Source organism: Centruroides vittatus, unplaced genomic scaffold, assembly GCF_030686945.1.
Source record: "Centruroides vittatus isolate TY-2023 unplaced genomic scaffold, ASM3068694v2 contig_976, whole genome shotgun sequence".
NCBI lineage: Eukaryota > Metazoa > Arthropoda > Arachnida > Scorpiones > Buthidae > Centruroides > Centruroides vittatus.
Window position 1 is genome coordinate 69640 of NW_027122649.1, and position 16216 is coordinate 85855.

General features: G+C 26.0%; 1 protein-coding gene across 1 annotated transcript in view; it reads left to right on the forward strand.

Moving 5' to 3' along the window:
- Positions 1-13975, forward strand: part of LOC136985753 (vasopressin V1a receptor-like) — a 64749-nt gene extending 50774 nt beyond the window's left edge. The window contains exon 4 of the mRNA XM_067283101.1: positions 13654-13975. Coding sequence (XP_067139202.1) covers positions 13654-13916 — 263 coding nt within the window. The 3' untranslated portion in view covers positions 13917-13975. The remainder of the gene's footprint in view (positions 1-13653) is intronic.
- The last annotated feature ends 2241 nt before the right edge of the window (positions 13976-16216 follow it).

Here is a 16216-nt window from a genome sequence, read left to right on the forward strand (position 1 = left end):
CGATTAAAAGAAGTTGTTAGCAAAGATCTGATAGAGTGTTTATATAGTATTTTTAAAGTAAATTTTCATTCTTATCAGAGAATAAATAAATTTAACGATGACAAAAATTTATTATGCTGTCAGTAGAGAATGTATGCTTAGATAAATTTTACATAATATATTATAGCATGATTTATAATGTGTCATTTTACAGACCTACTTAACTAATGATGGAGTACCCATTATTGGTTGATCAAATATGGTAAATGCGATAGAAATCAGAATGAAAATGACTAAATTCTAATTTAACGAAGTCAGAATTTATTTGATAAATGCTGGTTTATAAACATTAAATTTTACTACTTAATATTAAATATTGAAACTAAACAATATATGATTTAAAGCGGTTACAAAATTCGGATTTGTATTACAATGTGTAAAACAAAACATAACTCATTTAAATTTTTTTATCAGAGCTTCAAGTATACTATACATATAAAACTGCTATGTATTTTAAATAATATATAGCACACTGACGTATATATATTAAATAGAATTTCATACGTTTTACTTTAAAAATGTAAATGTAGATGTCAATTTATCTATAAGTTATAATTTCCAAAAGGTCTATTTATAAATAAAAATATTCAAGTACAGTCTCTATTTTTATTTATGATCGTTATAAATAAAATAAAATATCTATTGAATTTGGATAAAATGTGTAATTAATGTAAGATAAAAATATATTGAATATAATTTTATGTAGAGAAATTCAATTATGAATATTATCGTACATCGATCATTGGCTTACTATCGGTATTAAATATTTGTTTTTTGAATTACTACAAAACTTTCAACATAATTCTGAAATTCCTTGAGCATTGTGTTAATTAAAGGTTATATCTATTGATTCTATAGAATGCAGATTTTTCGTTAATTCCCAAAAGTAGATGCTAACAACTCTAATTCAATAAACAAGATATCAAATGTTTGCTGAATTAGAGTTATTAACAGATACAATTATCGATTGAATGACGTTTTTTAGTTTCCATTATTATAGCAAATGTTTATTTACGTTCATTATTTGGTTTCAATTTGAAATAATTGTAGACTTATTAATTCTCACTGGCCTATGTCTGTCCGTCCGTTTGTCCATCTGTCTTTTCTTAATCTCGAGAACGGAGTTACATAGATGAAAGACGAGACTATATGTGGAAACATTAAGGGACAGGCGGCCCCGATTAATTATACACAAACTTCCAATGCAAACCGGAAGTCATGTTATTTCAATTGTAAATTCTTTCCCTGAAAGGGGTTAGATAGATGATCGGCACGACTCCATTGGTAAAGGAAAAGCATGATGTACAGGGGCAAGCCACTACTGATTTGAGGTAAAAAAGCATATATTTTTAAAGTAAAATATATTAAAAATATGATTAAAAATTGCAGTCTGGCATTGTGACGATGTCACAATAAATAATTGCCGTTAATTTTGATTGTTTTGTGTTTGGATACAACTTTTTTATATTAATAATATTTCAATTTATCAATTTTATTTTAAAAATATAATTTATATTTTATACAAATTATATTTTTAAATTTATATAATTTATATACATAATATACTATAATTTAAATTGTAAATATAAAAACTATTGTAAGATGTTAGCTGATTTTTGTAAATAAACATAATAAAAATAGTATTTTTAATAGAGTTTATCTCTAAAATTTCTTGTACAAATTTTGTGGTGATTTTTTAAAATATAATTGTACTTCATTCCAATCTGTTTCAAATCCTTTGTTCATTGTTGTCGGCTAACTTCATTGTTTACCTTCTGTTTTTGATATCGGTCTTATAATCACTTAGTCTTTATTTTAAGACCCTAGTGTTGTTCTCAAATAAAATACTTGCCATACTTCAAAGCAGATCAAATAAGACCAATAACAAAAATAGAACACGAACAATTAAATCGCTGATATAACATTAAATGAAGAGTTGTCAACCAAACTAAATGTGATTAAAGTTACATTTCAACACAGATTTATAGATCGCAACACCTACACAAAGAATTTTAGAAATAAAAATGACCGAGACTATTAATTCATCTTCAATAACTGATAACTTTGTAAACATATGAACAGTTAATATAAAATATTATAGATTTAACTTTTATAGATATTAATTTTATAGATTTCATATCTATAAGTGTTTAAATTATAATCTTTCAACTACATTTGAATTCAACTGTAAATTCATTCCTAAAGATACTATAAATCAATCCAAAAACCATTGAAAATGTAAACGATGACGACAAGGAGACCGAAAATTTATTTTTTATTGAATTTTTATTTGAACATATTGACTGATAGTTTGAAACAAAACAAGAATTTTTAATATTTGTGATTAAACCTAGGTTAATTAAAGCGATATACTAGAGTATTCATTGCCCTTATTTTGTTTCAAACGAATCAGTAATTTTAATAAAAAAAATAAATTTTCTGTTTCTTTGACTTCATTCCTTACATCGTCAATGTTTTTTTGGGTTGATATAACTACTTTTTGTGTTGTTGTATTTTCTTATTACTTTTTCTGCCCTCTGGACACTAAGAGGGACTTTTTAGTAAGCCCATTGTGGATTCGGCCAAATCCACAATGGGAAGAGCGGACGATGAAGACGGAGTCGGACACCAATCTATGAAAAATTTCTGGGGTTTTTAACCAGTTCGGATCGATCCGGGTCACTCCGAGCAGAAAAGGCTTAACAGCTCAGTCATCCGGCCGAAAGATATGAAATGGCTTTCAAAGATTTTGTCAAAACGCCAATCTTTCCATACTCAATTATTTGGTGATATAATAGCATTTCTAAAGCATTATCAAACAAGAATGTTAATGTGTATCAGAGTAATGTTTAAATACAGACTGGGCGCTAGAAAATATTAATGATGTAGTATGAAAATAAAAATAAACTGCTAATTTTGCAATAAAAAGTAATAAAATGTCATCAATAATCGCTAAAAAGATACATGAAACAAATTAATTAAAATAATTATTAATATAATGTTAATACTTATAATTAATATTAATATTATTATATTAATTTAAAAGTTAAGTACACTTGAGTTAATTAAAATAATTAACTGAAATATAATATAATATATTGATAATTTGACTTAACTAGAAAACAATTTCCGTAATGGAAATGTCATAAAGGCGCCTCTAGTAGCAAGTTTATGTGGATTACTGGAAAAAAAAATTGTAACGAACTTGCTATGAATGAAAATTATTAAAAAATATTTTAGCTTGGATTCGGGAAAATATGCATCTGATTAATCTATTAAATTATACTAATGTACTTTTGAGTGCACATACACAAAAAAAGAAGATAAAAATTTGAATAATTCAAATATCAAATGCGCAATCAAGGAAATAATTCAAGAAAAAAACGAAAAAACAAAATAAAGAAAATAAAACGAACGAAGAACGACCGTGTCGTTCGTTTTCTTTTAGTTTCTCCCATTTCTGTATATCGTTATTATGAGTTTCGGTTCGTTTTTCGTTTTATGCAGTTTTCCTTATTGCCCAATTCACTACGTGCGTTAGAAAACGAAAGTATGTGAAACTTTAATATCTTATTGATGTTAAATAACTTTGTATCTCTCTCTCTGATCTTTGGATATCACTTCGTTATTACTCCTGGCGATCATATCGAATTAAGAAAAAAGACATTTACTTAAATTATAAAATAAACGTAATATGCGAGCGGATGTTGCATATTGCAACATCCGCTCGCATATTACATATTGCATTCTGTCATTAGAAGCTATAGAAAAACTCAATGTTTTCAAAGGGTAAAGTTTTTATACGGAGTTGAAAACGAACATCTCTTGTTAAGCTTAGGACATTTCCATTAAAAGTGCAATTTAGCTTATGCAGAAGTTATTGATAAAGGGTATTTAATTAAACAATTTAAAAACTATGACTTTTATATTTTTTAAAATGTTATTTGTGCACCATTACAAAATCACCATAGGTTCATTCTTATTTAAATTAGTTATATTTAAAGATCGCCTTCAACGTTCAGTAATTATACCAACTTTCATGATTTAAAAAATATATTTGAAAGTAGGAAAACTTAAACTTGTACTGTTAAGATTAATTTTCCAATGCAATGTTTTGAAACTTATTATCAACTAAACTTATTCCACAAACTTTGAAGAAGTTTTGAAGAAGTATTGTTACAGATGGTTTTGAAGAAGTATTGTTACAAAGAAAAACTTTCCAATTTTTAATATTGTAGGTGTGATAGAGCTAAATTTCTTATTAGAAAATGCACAGATAGAAGATCTAGTTATAAATAAGAAGCAAGAAATATAATATTGTAACAAAAATTATGTACGACAGTAAAAAATAATTCTTTAAGAATTGATTGATTTTTTAATTAAAATAAATAAAATAATTGAAATGTAAACTCCCATTTTCATATCTTAATAAAGTAAAAGAGCGCGTTTTTAATTTGATAAATACGATAGATTAATTTGTCTATACGAGGAATTCGTATTGATGGTTCATATTATAAAAATAGATCAATATACATATTTTATTCTACAGATGAAAAATGTAGTACAGAATGTTGTAAGTGTAATACATTTATATATAGATTCCTTAGATTTATCTTTTGATCGACTAGATGTCATTTCAGATGCTAAAGTAATATATATTTTTATGACTTAAAATCTGAACTATAATTGGATTTGAATAGGAAGAAATCGACTTTTAAACCTTTCAAAATCCGAATGAGGATCAGATATGCTTATAATAATTAAAATAATGGCTAGCTACTTATGATTCTAGTGCATCAGATCAAAAATTACGAATTGGATTTTTTTGTCTAAAAACAACAGATGTTCTTTTTTAATACAATTTTTAACAATATAATGCTTTTCGTTTTCAGTTTGATTCTATTTTAAGCAATTCTCTGTTTTCTTTTAAACAGATTAACATTGTTTTCAAAAATTTCTCCAGCTATTCGAATTTTCTAATCGCTTTAAGAAAAACAGATGGAACTGTTTACTTTTACTCAAGTAGGATTCAAATAATTTTCTTGGCATATATTTTTAACAAATACATTAAATTGTAGCTCATAAAAATAATTCGTTATTTTTACTGATATTGAATATTAAAAACTGGAATAATCGATTTAAAAAACAATAAAAACAACTAAAACAAATGCGCTAGTTTATTAATCTAAGTATTTTATAATTTTCATGAAAGTTATAAGAAATAAACGAATTTATTATCAGTATATTAAACAATCTATTTACTTACTTTTCAAAATTTTGCAATTTATTAATAATAAATTCCAAAGTTTTTTAAAAACATAAAAATGATTTAAAATAATAGGATAAATAATTATAAATTATAAATAAAATACATTTAATTTATAAATTCCGTAAATTGTACTGATTTTGAAGAACGAATTTAAAAACAAATCATCTTACGTTACTCAAGAATATTTATTTTTATAACAAATCGATAAGCACAAAGACACGTAATTAACAAAACATTTGTAATAAATTATTTCCACTTGAAATGATTGCAATTATGCTTTAATTACTATTGTTCTTTTTAAAAACTTTATCCAAATAAATATTATATTTATTTGGATAGATAAATATAATATTTATTTGGATACACTTTCTGGTAATTAGCGATTATCACAAATTGAAAACAACTCATTATAATACTTCATAACATGAATTTTTATACCAAAATAAAATATATAAATAAACAAAATAGTTTATTATTCTTTTATTTTTGAATTGTTAATGTTAAAATATTTTATCCGTATTATTACTATTAATGGGCTGCAATTTGAAAATTATAGACGTATAAATTCCCACTGTTGTCCGTCTGTTTGTTTGTCTGTCCTTCCTTAATGTGGAGAATGGTGTTAAATAGATGAACGTAAGGAATGGATTTGAAAAGCATAGGGGCATGAGATCTTGATTAACTGAATTATTTGGGGACTTCTGGTTTAGATCGGAAGTCAGATGATTTCAATTCCAAAGTTTTTTGCGGAATTGAGTTACATAGATGACCGGCGTGACTGCTATTATTAGGAAAAGTATGATGTACAGGAGCAAGATACTACTAATTTGAGATCGATAGGATATATTTTAAATTAAATAAATTAAAAATATGATTAAAAATTGCAGCTCGGCATTGTGACCATGTCACAATAAATATTTGCTCTTTATTATTGATATGATTAAATTTTACATTATTCATATTATATTACTCATATAATTATATGAATAAAATGTATGCGATTATGATATAATTATGATTACTATAGAATATAATGAAAGTATTACACTGTCATTATTGAATATGAAAAGTTTAAGATTTCCTAACAAAAATTCGAAAATTTAAAAAATGTTAAGTATTTTGTGGATGTGTTTCTTGCTTTTATTTAATTAGATTTTTTTTTAATTTTAATTACTATTTTTAAGCAGAAATTTAATCGATAAAGTTGTGTTTGCTTTCTAAGACGTAAAGACTTGTTCTTAGAAACTTTCTTATCTTCTCCGATTTTATCTTATTCAACAGTTAATGATTGTTTCGTGCGATGTACTCTAAATAAGCTTGCCTCTTTTTGATAATAAAAAGTCTTTTATTAATTATATATCAACTTTTTATCAAAGAATGAAATGTAAATTGATCTAACTTATTTTCATAGATATGGATTCATAAGATAATTTATATTTATTTTAGGCTTTTATGTATTTATCTACATTATGAGAAACGCCCTATAATGTTTTCCTTTGATTACAAATTGATATTTCTTTACTTTATTAGTTCAATGTAAAAATAAAATGTTGTATTATTTCTATCTTGTATTATCAATCTAGCAGTAATGTTTTTGATAATATCACATCTACATTTAGTATATACTAAATAATATAATGAATGACTATAGTAAAGTGCAATTTTTATAAAACAATATATTTGTATGCGCTATATTTTTTTAAAAATATAAATAATTAAATAATTTATTATGCTTCCCTTTACTGCAATACGAGTAGACCGAAATTAATGTAAATTTAATAAAACAAAAATATTTTGTTACATTTTACGTATAAATATCTTTATAGCATGAAAAAACAACTAGAAAATATTACAATTTATCTTAAAACAAACTTACATAGATCATAATTACTGGTCTTTCCATTAAAATATTACTTCTTCTTCTTGTATTATTTTGCTCTATATTTCCAAATAGTTAGTCTTTGTTGTTAAAATATCACGTCTAATTGCAAATATATATTGTATATTTTTGAATTTTATAAAAATCGATCAATCTTTGTTAAACCTATTAGAATTTATGCAATAGTCATAAAAATGATTATAATATATAGGCCTATATATATTTAATAATAAATTAATTTCCAGTGAAAATAAATATAAAAATAGTAAATACTGTACTATTTTTGTAATTGTTTTACGTAATATTTATTTTAAATTTGTGTTAAAACTTTAAAAATTGAATTAAAAGTATAAAGAGTAAATGAGCGGTTAATATTTTTAAAATTAGTGAAAACTATCACTGTATGATACAAAAATTAATTGCTGATGCTTATATTTTAACTTATATAAAATTATTAATATATACTGCTGAAGAGAGAGACATGCATTGGGTTTTTAAATGACGGAGATTTTAAAAATATTAATTATTTTTCATAACTTATTTTAATAAATTATTATATTAGCGTACAGAGCAACGTTTCCAAAAATAAAGAGATTCATAAACTTATCCTGTGTCTTTTATGTAAATTTGCGATCTCCCATAGGCTAATGAATTCCCCAAATTGGATGTATTCATGGTTACTGGTATTTTAATTGTAATTTTCTTTTTTTTTATATCTATACTGCTTTTGCATGTATTAATGTAGACTATTTTAAGTTAGAAAATTTTAATTATTTATATAAATCACTTTTTTTAAACTTATCTTCTTCCTTTATAAATAAGTGTATATTCTAATTTTATTTGTGTATTACGGGAGATCGAGTAAATAATATCTAAAATATATATGTAATCTTGAAAACCTTCAAAAAGTAAGGTACTTTAAAAAAAATAAAAGATTTACTTATACTATAAGTGAACATTTTCCGTTATAAGTAAAAAAAAACACTGTTAAAAAGATAGAAGTCATTTTATTTTCTGAAGTACTTTCCTTTTTGAAGATTTTTAGAATTATATATATATATATATATATATAATTCTAAAAATCTAATTTAAATAAATATATATATATAAATCTAATTTTATTTTGTTTAAACCAAAATATAGTAAAATCAAATTTGAGAATAAGTGCAAAAGGCAAGAGATGGCTTAGATACTCTCAATTCTTTTTCGTAAAGATTCTGTACTAAAATGGGGATAAGATCCTAAAATACGGTAAATTTTTTCATAATATAAAGGTGCATATATAATGTATTAATTTATACAATATATAGATACTGTACAGTACATACAGAAACATAATATAGTTAGACTAAGCGGAAACTAAACGGGTTCAAACAAATATTGTTTATATACACCTTTTTAATTCTTTTCAAATCTTTAAATTCCAAAAACACTGTCGTGTGCATGGCCTTTAAATGATATCATACATCCAACTTTTCCGTCGATTCGTCCTCAGTGTTTATACTTTGTAGACTGAGGAGGGATAGACGGAAAAGTTGAATCCGAAATGCATTTAAACAAAACATATGGAAATTAAAATTGCTCCTGGATAATTCTTAAATTCTAGTGAACAGTCGGATTAGAAGAACGAACAAGTTTTGTTTATTAGTCCACAAACTCCTTTCAGGTGGTTAGATAAATAAAAATACTTTAATATGACGTATATTTCATCATTCTGAAATAAAACTATGTGAAAAGAGCAGTCAGCTCAATAAAATCCGAATCTTTTAGACAAATTAATTTGGAAATTCATTTATTTATACATTACAAGAAAAATATAGGGAAAGATTACAGGAAAAAGAAAGCCTGTAGCAAAACTTGTGAATAGAAAAATATTCAAGAGATGTTTTTCTAAAAAGTGTTTGATATTTGTCTTATTGTGAAGTAATATAAAGAAAATATTTAATTTATTTATTTCTATCATGGCTATTGGCAATCTTGATTAATTATAATGCTATCGAAAAATGTTAATAAAAGCTTCAATTGAAATTTATTATTTAAACTAATTCAGCCTTTTCTGTTGGATATAATATCCAACAAAAAAAGAATATAACATTATGTTTATTAATTTATGAACGATGAATTAGTTTAAATAAAAAATTTCAATTGAAGCTTTTATTAACATTTTTCGATAGCATTATAATTAATCAAGATTGCCAATAGCCATGATAGAAATAAATAAATTAAATATTTTCTTTATATTACTTCACAATAAGACAAATATCAAACACTTTTTAGAAAAACATCTCTTGAATATTTTTCTGTTCACAAGTTTTGCTACAGGCTTTCTTTTTCCTGTAATCTTTCCCTATATTTTTCTTGTAATGTATAAATAAATGAATTTCCAAATTAATTTGTCTAAAAGATTCGGATTTTATTGAGCTGACTGCTCTTTTTACATAGTTTTATTTCAGAATGATGAAATATACATCATATTAAAGTATTTTTGTAGCTATACTTTTCAACCCAGGCGATAATTTTCGTTTAATATGTAATATATATTTTGTCAATGAACGAATAACATCATGTATACTCCGTGTAAACACCCAAGACAAGAGAGAAATATGTGTTTAAAGTTCAAAATAGTCCAAAACATTCCTGATCCTAAGAAAGATAAACGCATATTTTGTATTTTGAGTATTTATTATTTTTCTGGAGTAAATTTATAATTGTTATTTGTAAACTTTTCAATTACTATATATAATTATTTCATTCTTTGTTCAAATTTATGATAAGTATGAAATCCATCTTAATAAATTTTAATATAATTAATTGAATTAGCATTGTAAAAATATTGTAGAGAAAATAAAAGAGGCATATGTTTTTTGTTTATATCCACCCTTTAATCATTTTTAAAAACGTTTAAATAATGAATACAAAATATACAACTATTTTCTTTCAGAAAAGATCAAAGAAAAATGACACACTTCAAATTTTCAAATCAAGATCTTCGATAATGGGTTTCTATATCATGTCATCGAAGTATTATAGGTTCTAATCCTCTTATAAATCATGATATTCTAATTCAATGGACACAAAATTTGGTTTAAAAGTTTTATTTATAGAAACATCTATTGTTTTCTAATTTATATGCTTTAATCTGTATTTGCTTTTATTTTCGCTTCAGCATTAACCAAATACAATTCATTATTTTATTGGAATTTTGTTTTAAGTTCAACTCGACTTTCCCGAATGCACTAATGAATATCATCTCAACGAAAGTTTTGCTCTTCATTGTTATGGAATTCTTGATCTTAATACATTAAACATATCTCCACTTCCTACTAAAGAAATGTCCTTCTCCTGTCTTTTATGATTTTTTGGTTACTTACTCTGATATGACATGTATCATTTTTAATGGAAAAGGTATTTTATATACAATGAAGAAAAATGATTTTATTACTTATCCTCAGTTTTCTTTTTATACCAGCGAGGTTGAAACCGAAGTTTTAAACGCGTAAACGTGTACGTCGGACGTTCAGCGCCGCCTTCCTGTAAGCCTAGAAGTTGACAATGGCGTTTAGAATTCAGTGGAATCATGCTCGACGTTCCAAACACCATTGTCAACTTCTAGGTTTACAGGAAGGCGGCGCTGAACGTCCGACGTACACGTTTCCGCGTTTAAAACTTCGGCCTCAATCTCGCTATTAAATATTAACATAAAAACTTCAAGAATGAAAGTTTATAGGTTTACAACGGATGTTAAGGTTACTTTCGACATCATAGGACATTTCCGAGACATTAACATTCTCTGAGTGAAGAAAGAAAATTCGATCAACCTCCGCACTCTGTCTTTGGGATAATCTATCGGGTATAAACCTGATAGATTAAAGGGTATTAATTTTGTTTTTAGAGCTTGCATTTCCAAAACTTGCAGTGTTTAAGTCTGTAGTTTGTCGCAAATATGCGAATTAAATTTTAAAGAACTCGAGGAACTCAAAACGAAGAGAGAAAACAAGGCAATCAAATTGGAAAACTATTTAAAAATTCGTTTTCTTTATTTTAAAATAATGTAAATTGTAAAAAGTTTTGAAGTTTATGGTATAAACTAAAATAAAGTAAAAGTGCTGTAGGAAAAAATTCAATATTAAACGCAGGTTGTCTTTAAAAATATGAAGATGAAGATGAAAAGAATACTAATAACATCGAGATATAGAAGTGAGACAATGAAGAATTTCATGAATATTATGATTTTTCTGATAAAAAAAATAATACAATTTTTATTAATAAATTATTTCCAACCAATTCAAATTCGGGTTTATTATAGTTTCAAATAAAGCGTCAGTTTTCCCAAATTGGTCCTGCAGTTAATTACATAAATATTCAATATATTAATATTATAATAATAAACTGTATAACGTACACATTAGAATTGTATAACATTGTTAAGTGATTTATTTTTCAAAAACCAAAAAAAAAATGTTATTTCTGACATAGTGACAAATGCTTTCTTTGTTCAAAATGAAAACAGATATGACGCCATAGATCTGGAGTTTCCAATATTTTTCATGTATCGATCCCTTTTAATAATTTTTTCCCATTGACCCTCTTCAAAATTATTTTAATTTAATAATAATTTTAATTTTATAAAATTATATGAATATATCTGAATTTAATATTCATATAAACGTCTTCTTTATGAATACAATTTTGGTGCTCATTTGACTGAATCAAACTGTTGTTTGCCTATATTCATTAATGCACAGAAACATTTTAAAACAAAATTAAAATATCTACAAAATATAAAACAATTTGTAATTGAATTATTGTATTGCATTGTATACATTTTAAAACTTGTTTTAAAATTGTAATGTATTTGGAATTTATATTTAAATAAAAGAATAATTAAATAGAATTAAAATATTATGTATGTAGATACTGTTAATTTGTATTTAATTTCCTCATAGGCCTCATTAAAAATTCCATCCATCTCTTAGGGTCGATACTGACTGCTGGAAACTCCTACCACAGATCATAAAATTAATTAATTTTGCTCGTAAAAAATTCTATTATAGAACTCAGAATAGATACAGGCAGTGCCAATTCGAGAATTACTTATTATAAGAGAATTTGATCAACTGAATTTTGCTTTTCTTAATGAAAATAGTTTTTCCTGCACGTTGGACAACAATTCCTACAGTTAAAAAACCATATTCCTGGAAATTGTGAAACCATTAAACACTAGCATTGATCGCGAGTTTGAGTCTATTCACTGGGTTAGTCACATGGAACTTTCAGGGTTTTCTTCATGTGTCTAAATAGAAGTCATTTACTCACAGAAAGTTCTCTCGGAAGCCATTTCCTCTTGGTAGATTATGTTGATTGACGTATTCCATCGATGCGATCCGATCCCGGAAAATACCATGGTGTCACGCATGTTAAAACAGATTGATGATTAGAAAACAATTAGTAAACAATTAAGAATGAATGTAAATTATTCTAAATTTTTTCCCATTTTTTGAATAGAATAGTAACTAATTATAGGAAAATTTGTATCTAACTTTTGTATCTAATTTGTTGTATCTAATTTTTTCATCGGGACGATGAAAAAATTAGATACAACAAATCAAAAGTAATGAAAAAAATTATAATAAAATAATAAATTCTGACTAAAAATTAAATATTTACCAGTCAGTTTATATATCCAGAATAGCAATTTTTATTCTTAGCGAAGCCATGAATTATAAATGATGAGGTGTTTTTAAATTGCAAAATATGTATACTCTTAAATTGGATAAAGTAACGATAAGTTGTCACTACTTTTTTAGGCTTATAAAATATGTATTTTATTTAAGTTTTTATACAAACTATTTTCTAATGTATAAAATATTGATATTACTTTATAAAAGTTTTTACTTGACAAAATATAATAAATTAGTATATCTTCTCAAGTAGTGTGTTTTATTATGTAAAATAATTGTCGATGGATCAATTGACACCAATTATGTTTTTGTAATTTTGTGTGATTTAATTGTCAGATGAAAATATTTTAAAATTTACTCAAAAAAATCAATTTTATAGTGCCAAATTTTTATGTTTTTCTTGGAAATATTTTCTTTGGTTGGAACCTACAATAAATATAGCTGTTTGATAATGTGAATGAAAATAGTTTTATAATGCGTGAAAATCCCTGCGTTTTAAAACTATTTTTATCAAGTTTTCTTATATTTTACTTTAGTATTATGTCTTGTTATATAAGACAGACAAACATATTATATAACAAGAGAATAAAAATATTTTTAAAGTTATTTTAAGCTTTTTATCACGAATAATATAGAAGGAGTTTCTAACTCTTTGATGGAAAAGTATTTTTATTTTATTATATTTTACTCTAGAATTGTTTTCAAAAAAAAATTCAGTTAATATAAATTATAAAAAAAAATTAAATACCAAACTGAAATTTTATTTTTTTATTTATTATTTTTAGGTCCAACAGTCACAATACTTATGCTTCTGGCAAGCTTAAATAGCTCTACTAATCCATGGATTTATTTATCTTTTAATCGAAATTTGATTCAATCATTAAATCGCATCTGCTGTTCAAACTGGCGAAGAATAATAATCCGACAGACAACGGAAACGAATAATACCACTCATACAATCGATGAAAATGTATCTAGCAGATCTGCTTTAAGCAAAAATAATAATAGAAGCAAAGAGAACGAAGTATGGGAAAATGTGGAAATATAAGCTGTTGAATTTAACTCTTAAAAGAAAAACTTTAATGTGAAATTTAAATATTTATTATTATTATTATTTAACCTTGAGAAATAATAATGTGATGTATAAAAGTTTAAAAATTAATTGTAAATGTAAATGTTTCATGAATCTGAATCTGTAAATCATGAACAGTAAAAAAGTTCATTAAATTTATTTATGTATTTAAGCTGTGAAAATAAAAGTTTCCTGTCAAATATCTATATTAAATACTAATTTTTAAACATTACATTATAATATTTATTAACGTAATTTAAATATAACTTTTAAATTTTTTTAATAATTTTAGAATTTGCAAAATGTTCGCAGAATCAATAGAATTTTTAGATAAATATAACGCTGAAAGAAAAGAAATATAAAAATAATTTCAATTTTAGATAGAAAATAAACTGTATTGTTAAATTTAACTATACTATTTTTTAAATTTAAATTATAGAATCAACAGGCTCACATTTTAGAAGAAAATTTCAAAAATCAAAAATAACTAATCTATTTAATGAGATAAAATAGTTTAATTAAAAACATAAGTGGAATATTAAATAATTGCAATAACTATTTAATTATCTATTTTAATTTATTTCTTAAATAATTTTATTTTCTTTGCTGCATTCAATATGCAAAATAAATTGAATAATTTTCGGTCATCGTATTGGGAATAATAAAGCTTATTCATCTAATAAGAAAGTTTAATGAATAGAAAATATCCGTATACAGGAGGTTCTCGTTTAACGAGTATTCATTATTAGAGTCCCCGTAGTTATGTGGGCAAAAAACAGTGGTAAACCACTTAAAAATTCTCCGCACTTATGAGGTTTCCCCGACGAATGGTAACTGGTAACTTCCTCTTGCACCACGTCACGTACAGTATAGTGCTGTACAGTACGTGCGCAATGATACAGATCACCATAGTCAAGATGCATTATTGCGTATGCGTTTGTCGTTTCTGTTTCGAATCTGGTGGGTTTTTCTCTTTCGTTTTCTAGTTTTCTTATAGAAATTGTTAACGAAGAGTAGCAAAAATGATGATAGAGTTACGAAAAGGAAATGTGTTTCTTAAGGTCTAGAACTCTAGATGTTAAAATAGATATAATTAACCGAAAGAAGAAACGAGAAAATGTAATTGATAATTTTGCTGCCTTTAACATTCCCGTTTTCCGACTACAGTTCATACAATCGTTAAGAAAGCCTCGCATTTGGAAGCCAAAGCTAAAACTAGGCTAGGACAATCTAAAGCGAAACTAACACAACTGAGGAATTGTGTAATGGAGATAATGAAAAAGCGTCTAGCAACATGGATTAAAGTTGTCTATCAACAACATACACTCGAGTCCGCATAAATCGTCGTAGATCCAATTAAACACCGTCGGTTAAGTACTGAGTTTTCTGTGGTCCCATCCGACTTACATAGGCATTAATGTTAAAAAAAACTCTGGTTTACTCGTCACCACAGGATAAATCGACATACTTTTTCTGTCCCACACTCGTTTAGACGTCTGATAAGTCAACTCCTCTCTGGTGTGAACTCATATTTTCTGTCCAAAAAAAAAAAAAAATGAGTTCACACCATACAGTTTAATGTCACAGCAGAATCCGATTTTGCGTTTTCTCACCTTCATGGCGGAATTTGCAAAATAAAAAAAAACCGTCTAAGAACAACATTGGTGGAAATCCTGAAGTAGAAAGGATTCCCACCAATGTTGGTCTTCGTCGCGGCTGTCTCGAAAATGCCAGAGAAAGTAAAATACAAAGATATCGAACAAAGATATCGAAAATGCTCTGGTACGTTGGCTTAAGCAAATTCGTGCATTGAATCTTCCTGTTTCAGGGCCGACATTAAAACAAAAAGCGATGGAAATTGCTGAGGTACATAGACTAGAAACAAATTTTAGTGCCAGTGATAGATGGTTAGAGAGATTTAAAGGTCGCCACGGCTGGACTTTTAAATAGCTGTACGGAGAAAAAGAATTTGTTGATAAGACCTCAGTTAGAAGTAGAAAAGAGATAGCTTTAAAGAGATTGAGAAATCGTATAAACTGGAAAACACTTTCAAACTTTATGAAACGGGACTTTTCTACAAATTGCTTTCAGAGAAATTTGCTATGTTTAAAAACAAGATTTGTCACGGAGGAAACAAATCAAAGCTGCGAATTACAATCCTTCTCGGAGTAAACTCTGATGGCTCTAAAAAGCTGAAGCCCTTAGTTACAGGAAAATGTCGACAATCCCGATGTTTCAAGGGAGTGCAGAGTTTGCCCGCCTTACCCAAGATAAAT